The 12574-nt window shown below is 39.3% G+C and overlaps 1 protein-coding gene across 1 annotated transcript in view; it reads left to right on the forward strand.

The window, feature by feature from the left end:
• Positions 1 to 12574, forward strand: part of LOC145669485 (lipase 3-like) — an 84787-nt gene that overhangs the window by 37348 nt on the left and 34865 nt on the right. Inside the window, exons 7-8 of the mRNA XM_081737659.1 lie at positions 4743 to 4827; positions 10962 to 11104. Of these exons, the coding sequence (XP_081593785.1) occupies positions 4743 to 4827; positions 10962 to 11104 (228 nt within the window). The remainder of the gene's footprint in view (positions 1 to 4742; positions 4828 to 10961; positions 11105 to 12574) is intronic.

Below are 12574 nucleotides of genomic sequence, written 5' to 3' on the forward strand. Positions count from 1 at the left end.
CTCTTTGTTTGTTCGTTTGTTTCTTCTTTATTATTTCTTTTTGAGCTTCCTCCTTTCTTAGGTTTTCAAAATAAGCTTTGTAGTTACGGTAAGCAGACTTAGCAGATGTAAAAAGCTTCTGAGTAAATGGAACCAGTTCTGGCCTATTTCCGAATTTCTTCATCCCAGACATTATATTTAACTTTGCATTAAGAGTGCTCAAAAACGTGAAATATTCAAATTAATCACCTACTCTTAAGAACATACAAGAAGCATAACACAAGACGAATATGATGAACCACACAAACACATTCACACAACGTTGAACTGCCAATGCAAAACATAAATCACACGAAAAAGTCACTTTACCTCTCAAAAATGTAACTTTTAATGACAAATTTGAAAAAAAAGTAACTTTTAGTGACAAACTTGAAAAAAAATGTAAATTTTAGTTTAAAAAAGTGACTCGCTATGAGCCCTATTTCGTTCAATGAATTTACGTGAATAAAAATATACTTCACAAAAATTAAGCTAGCGCCAAATGTGTTCCTGCATAACACGAGACTCAGTCTTAAAAATATCTAATTCTTTCTTCAATCGATCTCTTCATTTCTAAAAACGTCTTGACTACACCCTTCTAACGTCCGCCCGTTGATACACCACTTGCAGAGCAGGCTCGAAACCAGCCACAGAGCTTTGGGGTCCATGAATATGTTAGTAGGGGTCAACTCATTAAAAATTCTCTTATAAATATCTAAATTGTGCTTTTGTATTGAGCTCTGGACTGGACATGAAACATTTTGGGATTGCCAGGCCCTCCTTAGCCCCCTTCTGGTTGCGAGCCTGTTCCAGAGTAGCACTTACCAACTGAATCTGGTGTAGCCTTATTACTATATTGTCACATTTTTCCTTATTGAGGAGGAGGTAGGTGAATGACCGCTCAAGACGTTGCCAATTTCAGTAATCTGCATCTGTCCATCAATCTCTTTTCTCGGAAACGATCGCGGAGCCCAGGAGGGTAGGTATCAGCGGTCTGTTTTGTCAATTGTTTCGATCGAAACACCGCCCGAAACAATAAGGTCATGTGGTTTTCGAAGCCGTACATGAGAACGAGGTCGCTTCGTATTTTGAAGTGAAATAAATAAGAATATTGGCTTCTTTCCTAAACGCTAAACCTTTTTTAACTTGATGTAATAAACAACCTATATGATACTGATTGATACAATTGGATTTGGAAGAATATTCCTTTTCCATCCAGGGGTGTGTGTAAAGAAATTTGGAGGGGTGTTAGGGGGGTGTTGGGGGGTGTAGATTACTCCCTGCTCCTTCAGAATTCTGTTCGCCCGCGAAAATCTATAATTAAGTCGATTTGCACAGGTAATCTTCCATAAATCGTTATGAGCAAACCACCAAAGTAACGTCAGTGTTTCCATTTCCATATTTGTGATACTATATCAAGTAATTTGAGTCAAGATATAAACAGCAGAATTAGCAGCGGTTGGGCGAAATGAAAAGTAGCGGCAGGAGTGTTGTATGGACGTAGGGTACTGATGCGCCTTGAAGGAAAAGTTTACAAAGCAGTAGTGATTAGGGATGGCCAGAACCGGTTCCTGGTGGAACCGGTTTTCGTGTCTGAACGGATCCGATTCTAGAAGATCCGGTTCCGGAACTGGTTTCTCGGATCCAGGTCTGGAACTGGTTTTTCGTACCCAGGTCTGGAACCGGTTCTTCGGATCCAAGTCTGAAACCGGTTCCCAAGATCCGGTTCTGGAACCGGGTTTTCGGATTCAGGTCTGGAACCGGTTCTGAAAATCGGATCTCTAAGAACCTCCGCTGGAACCGGAACTTTCTGGCCATCCCTACGCTAAACCCTAGCTGCTGGCAGGCTGTGAACAGTGTGCTAGATGAAATGGTGGAAGCGACAGGCAAGCGCCCAGGCGGTGGCCGCTTCTCTCATTTCGCTAAATAAACTGGGTAACTGGCAAACTCGTTGGCTAAACAGGCAAACTGGCAAACTCATTTGGCTAAACACCCACTGGTGGACAAAATTTGTTTTCTGGGGGCGCATGCGAGTCTTGGCGGGGAGGGCACAAGCGCATGGTCCTACAGGTCTTTGGGAGCTTTCGGATCGAGGTCTGGAACCGTTTCCTAAGATTCGGTTCTGGAACGGAGTTTTCGCATCCAGGTCTGGAACCGTTTCCTAAGATTCGGTTCTGGAACGAAGTTTTCAGATCCAGGTCTGGAACCGGTTTCTAAGATCCGGCTCTGGAACCGGGTTTTCGGATTCAGGTCCTGAACCGGTTCCAGAATTGGTTATGAACACCGGTTCTCCGAGAACCGGTTCCTCGTGGAACCGGAACTTTATGGCCATCCTTAGTAGTGATACCTGTCTTATTATGCGAAGCGGAATGGCGGGGAAAATATGCGGAAGGGCAAAATTAAGAATGAAGTGATTGGGAGAACAGTAAGGGTGAGACCAGTAGTAGAAAAACTGCAAGAAAGTAGACTGAGATGGTTTGGCCCGGCCGGCCAAAGAAGAAGCGGAGACTCTCTGTTAAGAATGATATGGTGCAGTGAGGTGTAGCAGCGGATATGATACAAAATATAAACAGGTGGAGGACAGCAATCCCAAAAGCCGACCCCAGCTAACTGGGGAAAAGGCTTAGATGATGAAGAAGAAGAAGAAGAAGAAGATACCGAGTAATTTGAGTGGAGTGCACTGCTTAGATAAAACGCACGTTACCAATCCCATGTCCATTGGGCTTCTCTTGTGATGATTTGTATTCTTTCGTAGAAGACAGAATTAGTACTAGATGGTTAATACGTGGAAAAACTTCAAGGGTTGCTGAAATAAGTTTAATATCAAGCGACGTTATTTAACTTACCTTGCCAATTAGTGTGATAAGTTTGATGGATGGATCACCAATCAGTTTTGGCTGCGATGTAGGGGGTCAAAAGTTTGAGAATCGAGGCCTTTGATGGAGGGAATATTCAAACCGGAAGCCTCAGAAATCAACAATTTCCGGCGAACCAGGTATCCCACGCACCAAAGAAGTGAACTTTGTGGTAGACAAACACCGTGTGCGTGGGTTTTCTCGGGGTTCTCCCGTTTCCTCCCACTTTCTTCATTCCACCATTTCATTCATTACTCATCATCACCATCTCCTTTAGCCTAACCGGCATAATCGTGGGACGTAAAACTCAAAAATTTCACTTCATTTTTCTCACGCACCAGTGGTAAGTACTGTACCAATGAGCCACCGTCCCTCCATTCGGATTTTTACATTCATCGCTATGAAGCAAAAACGGTTATAGATAGCGAGAATCTGTTTTCAGCAATCAATTAAACGTCTCCCAAAAAATACTCTATCTCCTCTTTAAAGTGTCTACTAAAACCGGAAGTAGAAGAAATCTCAGGGGTGGATCCAAGGGGGGCTATAGCCCCTATAGCCCCCCTTGAGGCTCAGATATACACTGGATAAGATGGGCTTCAATTCTGCTTTACACTGGATAAAGTGGCAAACTATGGTTGAGCCCCTCCCTTGATCATATCCTGGATCCGCCACTGAGAAATCTACTACCAGTTCTGGTTCGGTATTAATTGAGAAAATGTCACATAATACAAACTAAGCTCCTTCACGTAATGTACACGTTACACTGCTACTTATTTTATGAGAATTGTATTCACAGAGGAAAAAGTCGGTCGCAAACGATATAATAACTATGCATCACCCTGTATTTTTAAAAAAATCTTGTAGCCAGTCATTATCCTACGTGTAGTGTATTATAGAGTTACTGAAAGGAGGCTTCTGACAGATAGCTGCACATGTTGTAAACAAAACGAGAGGGAGGATTGTTCGCCAATCACAGCAGTATTCTTTCACGCTGTTGCTAGACAACGAACGTCACTGATCGCGCTATTGCCTGTACTTGAGACGAGTTGTTAACCCTTCAGCACTCGCGCACAGACCGTCACGCGAGAACTCACACGCGGTCGAAACGACCGCGCTGTAATATTTGACGTTAAGGAATGAATTACATAATTTTAAATAAATTGTATACTTTTTAATAGTTAAATAAAACATTTCCCTCACAAAATGTGTTACAGTACATAGTATCATGTACGTCCATGTTCACGGCATAGTACCTGATTGGCAGATTCCTCTTTCTCTATACTCAGAAGCAATTTTTCAATCCTTTCTTGTTCTTTCGAATCCATATTTCATTCAAATCATAACTAGAACACTCACTAAAATATTAAGTTAATCGTATGTGTTATATTTACAGTATATCTCAAAAAAATATGAATAAACAAATTTGAAAGAAAAATATTAAGATAAAAAACTCAAATACGTGAGCACTCGCGCGCGGAAGAAATGACCGCAATAAGCCTAAAGGTCCAGTTGACAGAACACACAAAGCACTGGGCACCAACTAACGCCAAAAGCGGTGCTGTGTTGCAACAATACAGTCTGGGGAAGGATTAGAGGGGGGTGAGGGGAAGTTTGCTCAAAGTCACTAAACAAAATCAAAGAATATTTATAGGTGCGGTGGAAAAGACCGCGCTGCGAGTTCTCGAGGGTTGAACGTCTTAAGTTTGTTGCGGAGCTTCTGGCAACAGCGCCTCCAATAATCCACGTGCTCTACCCAACTGTCAGATGCCACCTTTCCTTGCGCACACAGTAAACTCGGGAAATTTAGTGCTTTATCCATGAAGTACAGCCAATTAAGCTAATTCTTACTATTTTGTATTCTAATTGCAGAGTACATTGCCCAGTATATTGTTCCATAGTCCTGCTGGCAGCTCCCGCCAGATGCTTATTCATTACGCTCAGTTAATAAGATCAGGTAAGTATTTATTATTAATTTTATTATTACACTTGTTTAACGAAAACAAACCTAAGTTGCTTAGTTTAAGTTAAAATGTCTAGTTCAATAATTCTCGGCTACTCACTTCGCTTCATAAGGCTATATCCTGGCACTTGTACGTAAAAAGCTTTTAAATACTTTGGCTCTAATCAAAGATTTCCATTGGCCAAAGAAAAAGATTTTTAAATTTAATTCCGACTGTGAGTAAAAATATAGAGCTGCTCAAAGAGAGGTGGGTGGTCATATTTTCTTTTAACAAGACTCTACTTAAAACCAGTGTTGCCAAATCTGAAGATTAAAAAGTATCGAGGGTGTGCTCCAAAAATAACGGATTTGAACTATTTGTAGCCCAAATATAATAATTTATTATTTTGGAACTATACACTATTACTAACTGTAAGTATATAAATGGAATTAATGAAAAGACCTGAAGTTGGAAATATGACAGATGTGTTGACAACGGTCAGGTAGCGACCGCAGTTCCGGACTGTTGACGGTAGTGTGTTAGGGGCAAACTCCGAGAAGGTGTAGAAGTGCAGTGTGTATTGAACTGAGCAGACGGTGACAATCTAAAATGGCCGACCTTTCTGATTTCCAAAGACATGTGTGTTTGTTTAAGTCAGTTTTGTGAGCTCTGAGATACACTTTACAATGTTTACAGTATATACTTCACTGTTATTCTTCAACTCAATTGCTAAATTGTTTATATGAGAGCAACAAATTTTGGATTTTTTTTATTGTACTTACTCCACTTACTCTTATGTCAGTGTTTAATTCAGACTTTTGTACTAGGGAGGGGGCAATAAAAATTTGAGGGGGGCTCTGTTGTAGATTGCAATAGAGCAGCAGGAATCTGTCGCAACAAAACTCGCAACTTGTTATTGTCTGGTCGGTTGCAATAACCAACATATTGCCATTTTTCCCTAAGTAACGTTGTAAAGCGTTTGTATGCGTCTGTATCTAATTTCCAAGTTTTTATTTAACTTCGACTTTATACGAGAACATAGTTTGTTAATTACAAGGATCTTATAAAATAGAGCATCTGCCCTTACAACAAAATCTTGAAGCTATAGGTCACAGTTTCGCCACCCGTACTCTGCCCACTCCGCACAATAGGATCGCAATGTTTTGAGCCAACGATCATGGCGGAAACGAAAGTAGCCAATCAGACGATGGTGGAAATGAGAGTAGCCAATCAGACGTGCCGATGCTCTTTTTTTGGGGGGAGGGGCTTCATCGATTTAATAGGATGACGATACATATGGGCAAATCCTCTATTTATAACATCCTTGGTTAATTAGAACAATTAGGTTGGGCAAAAGAAGAAACTAATTTTCTTTTTTTAAAAAATATTTGCTTTTAAGACTTTTATTTCTGAAAAAAAAAAAAACAGATTAAGACAAATATTTCAATGCATGTGTAATTATAGACATTCTAGGAGGGCGCATATATATTCTTGGAGGTGCTTAGCCCCCCTTGAACATGTCTGAATTCAACACTGTCATATGTTAATATGGATAGTAGATTTTTGAACAATAGTATAACCGTGTACAATTAAATTTGCAATGCTTACGTCTACTCAGGTACTAGAACTTGGCATTAACTAGAACAGCACCACGGTTTCTGATGCTCAAATAGTGTAAACACAACAAAACCCTGTGTTGCCAAATCTAAAGATTAAAAAAATACTAAAACAAGAATTGAACAACATCAAACACAGTGGCGTATTTACGATCTTGTTTCGGTAGGGAGTGGGGGATTTGCTTGAAAATGTGAAAATTCTGCAAGATATTTCATATACTTTACTATAGTAAGATTTCGGGGGTGATTAAACCCGGAAGCCCCCCTAAATACGCCACTGATCAAATATGTAGTTTTAGTAAAATAATTGTTCATTGCGAATAGAAATAATCAACAAACAAAACTTTTATCGTATTATAAAGAATTTATATATGTAAATAAAAAAAAGTAGAGTATTCTTAAGAGTTATAACTCACAACCCAGAAATTAGCGTGTCACCCAACTAGATGTTTGTAGGAATAGCACTTTAAAAAATCGCTCAATTCAAAAACACTACTTAAAATAATCCAATGAATTCAAGTGCACTGTCATTGTACGCTGGCCATTTACAGATGGTGATCAGAAAAATGGAAACACCTGTAGTTGGCAACACGTCAGATGTATGGGTTGGCAGTGGTGTCGTGGCGCCCGCAGCGCCGGACCGCTGGTGGTGGTGTGTTAGGTCGGTCTCCATACTACGTCAGGCGCAGTGGAACAGCAGTGTCCAGTGGCTGCAGCAGACGGAGGTAGTGTAAAATGGGAGACCTCTCAGATTTTCAAAGAGGGCAAGTTGTTGGTGCGCGGTTATGTGGAGTGAGTGTGACGGCAGTGGCTACTGTGTTAGGTGTGTCGCGTGGGACAGTGTCGAAGGTGTTGACGGCCTACACAACACACGGGAAAACCACATCGGGGAAGCGGAACAGTGGGCGGAAGAAAATCATGAGTGACAGGTCACGCCGGGTATTAAAGCGCATTGTCACGCAGAACTGTCGTGCCACTGCGTAGCAAGTGACGGAGGAACTCAATCAGCACCTCCCCCACCCTATTTCGACAATCACAGTCCGCCGCGAATTACATGACATGAACTTACGGGGTCGTCTTGCACGGGCCAAACCGCTCATCAGGGACCATAACGCTTTCGCACGCCGCAAATGGTGCCACGACCATGCAACTTGGACCGTTGAGGATTGGAAACGTGTGATATGGTCGAATGAGTCATCCTTCACCCTATTCCCAACCACGGTCCGTGGTTATGTGTGGAGAACGCCTAAAGAAGCTTATGATCTGCAGTGTCTCCGCCCAACTGTGAAACATAGCCGCGACTCGGTGATGCTGTGGGCAGCCATATCATGGTTTTCATTGGGTCCTGTGGTCACACTTAGCGGACGAATCACTGCCAATGATTATGTCGCAATTTTAGGAGACCACTTGCATCCTATGTTCCGGATGTTGTCCCCGGACAATGACGCCATCTTCCAGGATGATAATGCACCCATTCACACAGCTGGCGTTGTCGCAGCGTGGTTTGAGGAATATCGGGATGAAGTTCAACACCTCCCCTGGCCCGCCCAATCCCCAGATCTCAACATAATTGAACATCTTTGGTCCGTCTTGGAAACACGACTCCGGCGACGATTTCCACCTCCATCATCTCTCACAGAACTGGCTGATGCCCTGCAATAGGAATGGTGTAAAATTCCACTTGGTACCATTCACGACCTCTATGCCTCCATCCCACGTCGCATCAAGGCTGTTCTGAAGGCGAAAGGTGGCCCGACACCATATTAATCTGGTAAGTTGCAATTTCGTTCAGGTGTTTCCATTTTTCTGATCACCATCTGTACTGCTCGGAATAGAATTTTGCCAAATATTCTATATTAATTTGGAAAGTCAGTCTTTGGATAAAGATGTTCCACTATTCCTATATTCTGTATGAAGCCATCATATCACAGATGACCATTGTATTCATTGATATATGAATACTCTAACCTCCTGACTTTTGTTTCACAACTTCTTATAACATGTGCAAACTACACTCATTATCATAACATAGGATAATTCAGAAAAATGCACACAGAAATGTACAGTGAGAGATATCATTTCGGAATATGCCATCAAAGTATCTTTGATGAAAGTGACCGAGATCCGATCAGTGTCACTGTACTCAGAAGAATGACGTAATAGGGTGAATGTGTTTTCAAGATGACGTGTCCAGTTGTTTGGTGTTATGTTTATAGTGATTCTGTGAGAACAATGGTGCAACGAACGCATATTGATGGCGGAACGAGAAGCAGGATAATAGAGCAATTGGAGACAGGGAAATGCAATAGGTCCTGATGCAGGAGGTACATGTTCCGCAAGCTATTATCTTGCGACTACGGTACGAGACCCGGCGCTACGGTAGATGACGTCCACGGTGTTCAACTCCAAACTGTTGTGTTAATTTCTTAAATTAACTTTCTATTGGTTTCACATGTTGAATAGGAAACATTCGTTTCACTTTATTAAAGAAGGCAAAGTTATTTTCTTGACAAAAGCAGGATACCATACACAGGTCAAATCCTAAAGATAGCTGGCTACGTACAGATAAACAGAACAGATATCTAAGAATGAGTACAAAAAACAGACGACTGCAACGGTAAAAGCATTCTGCTTTTGAAGTCGATGTGTATGGATTTCCGAACTAAACCAGCTATCATCGCTTGTAATGAGCCACTAAACTGAATCTGAACCTAGTGCATTACTTGATATTTGGACAAGTGGCAATTTGAATTTCGATCGGTATGTTAGGATGCTAAAACTGGAATTTGATCTGTACCATATGATCTAAAACTTAAAATTCTAAACAAGTTTCTTGTAATCAATATTAGTAAATTGTCGAATTGATTATACAGGGTGTTTCAAAACAACACCGACAACGTTTGAGAGATGATTCCTGACACCAAGGTAAGACAAAAACAACTATAGACCAACCTGGGTGCAGAAATGCTTCCTTTCGGAGTTATAGGCTACCGAAAAAAGAAAAAATATGAAATTGCCCTATCCAAAAATGTATGTTTCAGAACCCTAAACTACTCTTGCAACAATTTTTATAGAGGGGGTTTGGCTACGGGGATATAATTTGAAGTACTCACCAACTATCTCTATAAAAATTGTTGCGGAAGTACCGCAGGATTCTGAAACTTTTGGATAGGGCACATATTTGTTCCTAAGTGAAGTCTTGACTCGACTACGGTAGGTCTCATAGTTTTGGAGCTATGGACCTTTAAATTTCATTTTTTCATGTTTTCGGAAGCCTATAACTCCAAACGGAAGCATTTGTGCACCCAAGTTGGTCTGTACTTTTTGTCTTATCTCGGTGTTAGAAATCACCTCCCAAACGTTGTCGGTGTTGGTTTGAAACACACTGTTTACGTGTAAATTAGTGTTTGTGCTAAATAATTTAGATTGAATATGAAGCTCTAAATTAATCAAAACCTCGGATCGACATGTACATTGCAAAATTCAAGTGTATCGTACTAATATTTTGCTTCTGATACTGGTATGCAGTTAAGAAGATGGTGAGAAACAATATTTTATGATTTTAATTGTGAGTATATCGAATGTCTAATGTTAACTTTGGAAACAGCGCTATGAAATCTAATGTTAAGTAATGTTGATGGAATATGAATTATTTTAATGTAATGAAAAGTATTCGACGTTTATGAGTGTATAACGAATATTAATGATAATAAAACTTAAAATGTTTTAATGTAAAATATAATTTAGAAAAAATTCTTCAAAAATTTAGAAAGAATTCGATTAAAAGTCAAGTAATCCTATATTGTTTTGTCTACACCTATATTGCGTGATCGGTATGATAAGTCATGTAGCTTTATGCATCGATTGACTATCTATTCGCCAATTATCATAGGGTATGTATCAAAGGGTGTAATCCTGTCCTATAATGTTCGAGTTTCTCATCAGCACACCGAAGCACCAAATCTGTTTTACAAAGAAATCACGTACCAGTGTTGGTAGGTGCATTTCAAGTTAGAAAAAATAATGCAATACCACGATTCTGCATATCTTAGGACTTAGACTTGAATATTATTTCCTTTATTTCTACCTATCTCTACTCTCTCTTAGCTAGGGATAAATGTCTCAGGTAGAAATCATTTATGGACCTCATTCTCTTGCGTTAATATGTGGCCTATCCTTTCTAACTGAACACGAAGGAATTTGTAGTGTTTAGTTGACGTCTCTCACACAGCATGGATTTTCTTTGGGTTTCTCTATTATTTCGACTGCATTTTAAACCACTGGACTTGAAACGATAAAGCAAAAAAAAATTCTAGCAGAATTCCCCCGATACATACGTACACACTTCATATCATAAAAAAAAAAAAAATCTGAAGAGGAACTGCATTTTTAATAAGGTTTCTAATTTTAGAATTCACTTTTCTGCTTCAACATTTTATTCCTCGTACCTTTTACCCCCTGTATTTTTTTTAAGTTTATAATATCCTAAAGAGTTCAATCGCATTGTTTATTTTAATTTATTTATTTTACAGGAAAATTCCAGAAATATGACTATGGTCGGAAAGTGAATTTACAAAAGTATGATCAAAGTACTCCACCGGAATACAACCTAAAGAGGATATCAACTCCCACTGCATTATATTACAGCAACGACGATGACTTAGTTGATCCAAAGGTAAGTATATACATACTACTGACTTTCTTGGAATTCATTAGGTTATACTCAGTGTGGCAAATAGGAAACGAGAAATTTTTTGTTGCGAAGTTAGTTTTGGCAGGAAAATTTTCTTCATTGCGGTGACTCTTGCATGTGGCATTGACCGGTGGGCAATGTTGAGCGGAACGAGACCTCGTCACTGTCTCAACAACAGAACAAAGTGTTAATATGAAGTTCCACGCGTGCTTTAGGGGAAACTCCGACGAAAACATTTGAGATCAGTAAGTACGCCAGAAATTTTTACTTGGGGGTGTGTTCAAAATAAAAAGGTGGGTGTGCTCCCAGAATAGTGATATAATTTTTAAACAAACTCAAACAAGAAAACAGTATATTTTATTATGCTATTATTGCAATACTACTACTACTAGTACTAGTACTATATTACTACTATTACAAATAATAATAATAATAATAATAATAATAATAATATCAGCTCTTCGCAGTGGTAGGTTCAATAAAGTAATTTTACACATTTGAGCATTTATTATTATTATTATGAAACTAAATAATACAGTGAAACCTCTCAAAACGGACATCGGTGGAACCGATTATTTGTCCGTAAATGAGAGGTGTCCCTAAAAGGAAGGGTTCTCTGTCATAACACCACACCACACATATTTATGGAATGGAAGAATAAGAAAGTTTGTCCTCTTATGAAATGTCCAATATTGAGAGATGCCCGTTAAGAGAGGTTTCACTGTATTAGAAATTAACCTCTATTTTACCCAGTAATTACACGTGAATTGATTACATACGAATTAGTGTAATTATTTTGCAAAATTCTGCCATTACTTCAATTTATTCACCCCCAGCAAGTTTTAGTGGGTGATATTTTTTCAAAATATTAATTCGAAAAAAAAAACCTCGTCCCATGCTGAAATCACATTCGTTTAGTAATTTATACTGTACATAGTTCTAATTTCATTATTTTAATATTCTAACCCTGTTGTTAACGTTCATTGTTATAATATTATTTGATCTCTTAATCTCCGTTCCTGCCCCTTCCTGGCTATGTTATTCGCTCTGAATATCTTTCATAAGAAAATTATTCATTGATTTAGTTGTTTTCCAGAAATCCAGTTTTCAATTTACAAATATTTTGTATATTTCTGTTTTGCCTTCTTTAATATGCTCTAATCTTAATAATCCCTTGGCTCATAGTGATCTGGTCTCTTGTAAATAGTTGTTTCCGTTTCCGTTTTTCCTTTTCCAAAAATGGCCAAAAACACACGAAAAAGTGACCAAAATCTCATCATGCCCCTTTTTTCGTTTGTCAATTTCTCCATCACCTCTCTCTTTGTTTGTTGTTTTGTCTCTTCTTTACTTCTTTTTGAGCTTCCTCCTTTCTTAAGTTTTCAAAGTAAGCTTTGTAGTTACGGTAAGCAGACTTAGCAGATGTAAAAAGCTTCTGAGTAAGTGGAACCAGTT

Source organism: Thermobia domestica, chromosome 14 (assembly GCF_964235325.1).
Source record: "Thermobia domestica chromosome 14, izTheDome1.hap1.1, whole genome shotgun sequence".
Lineage (NCBI taxonomy): Eukaryota > Metazoa > Arthropoda > Insecta > Zygentoma > Lepismatidae > Thermobia > Thermobia domestica.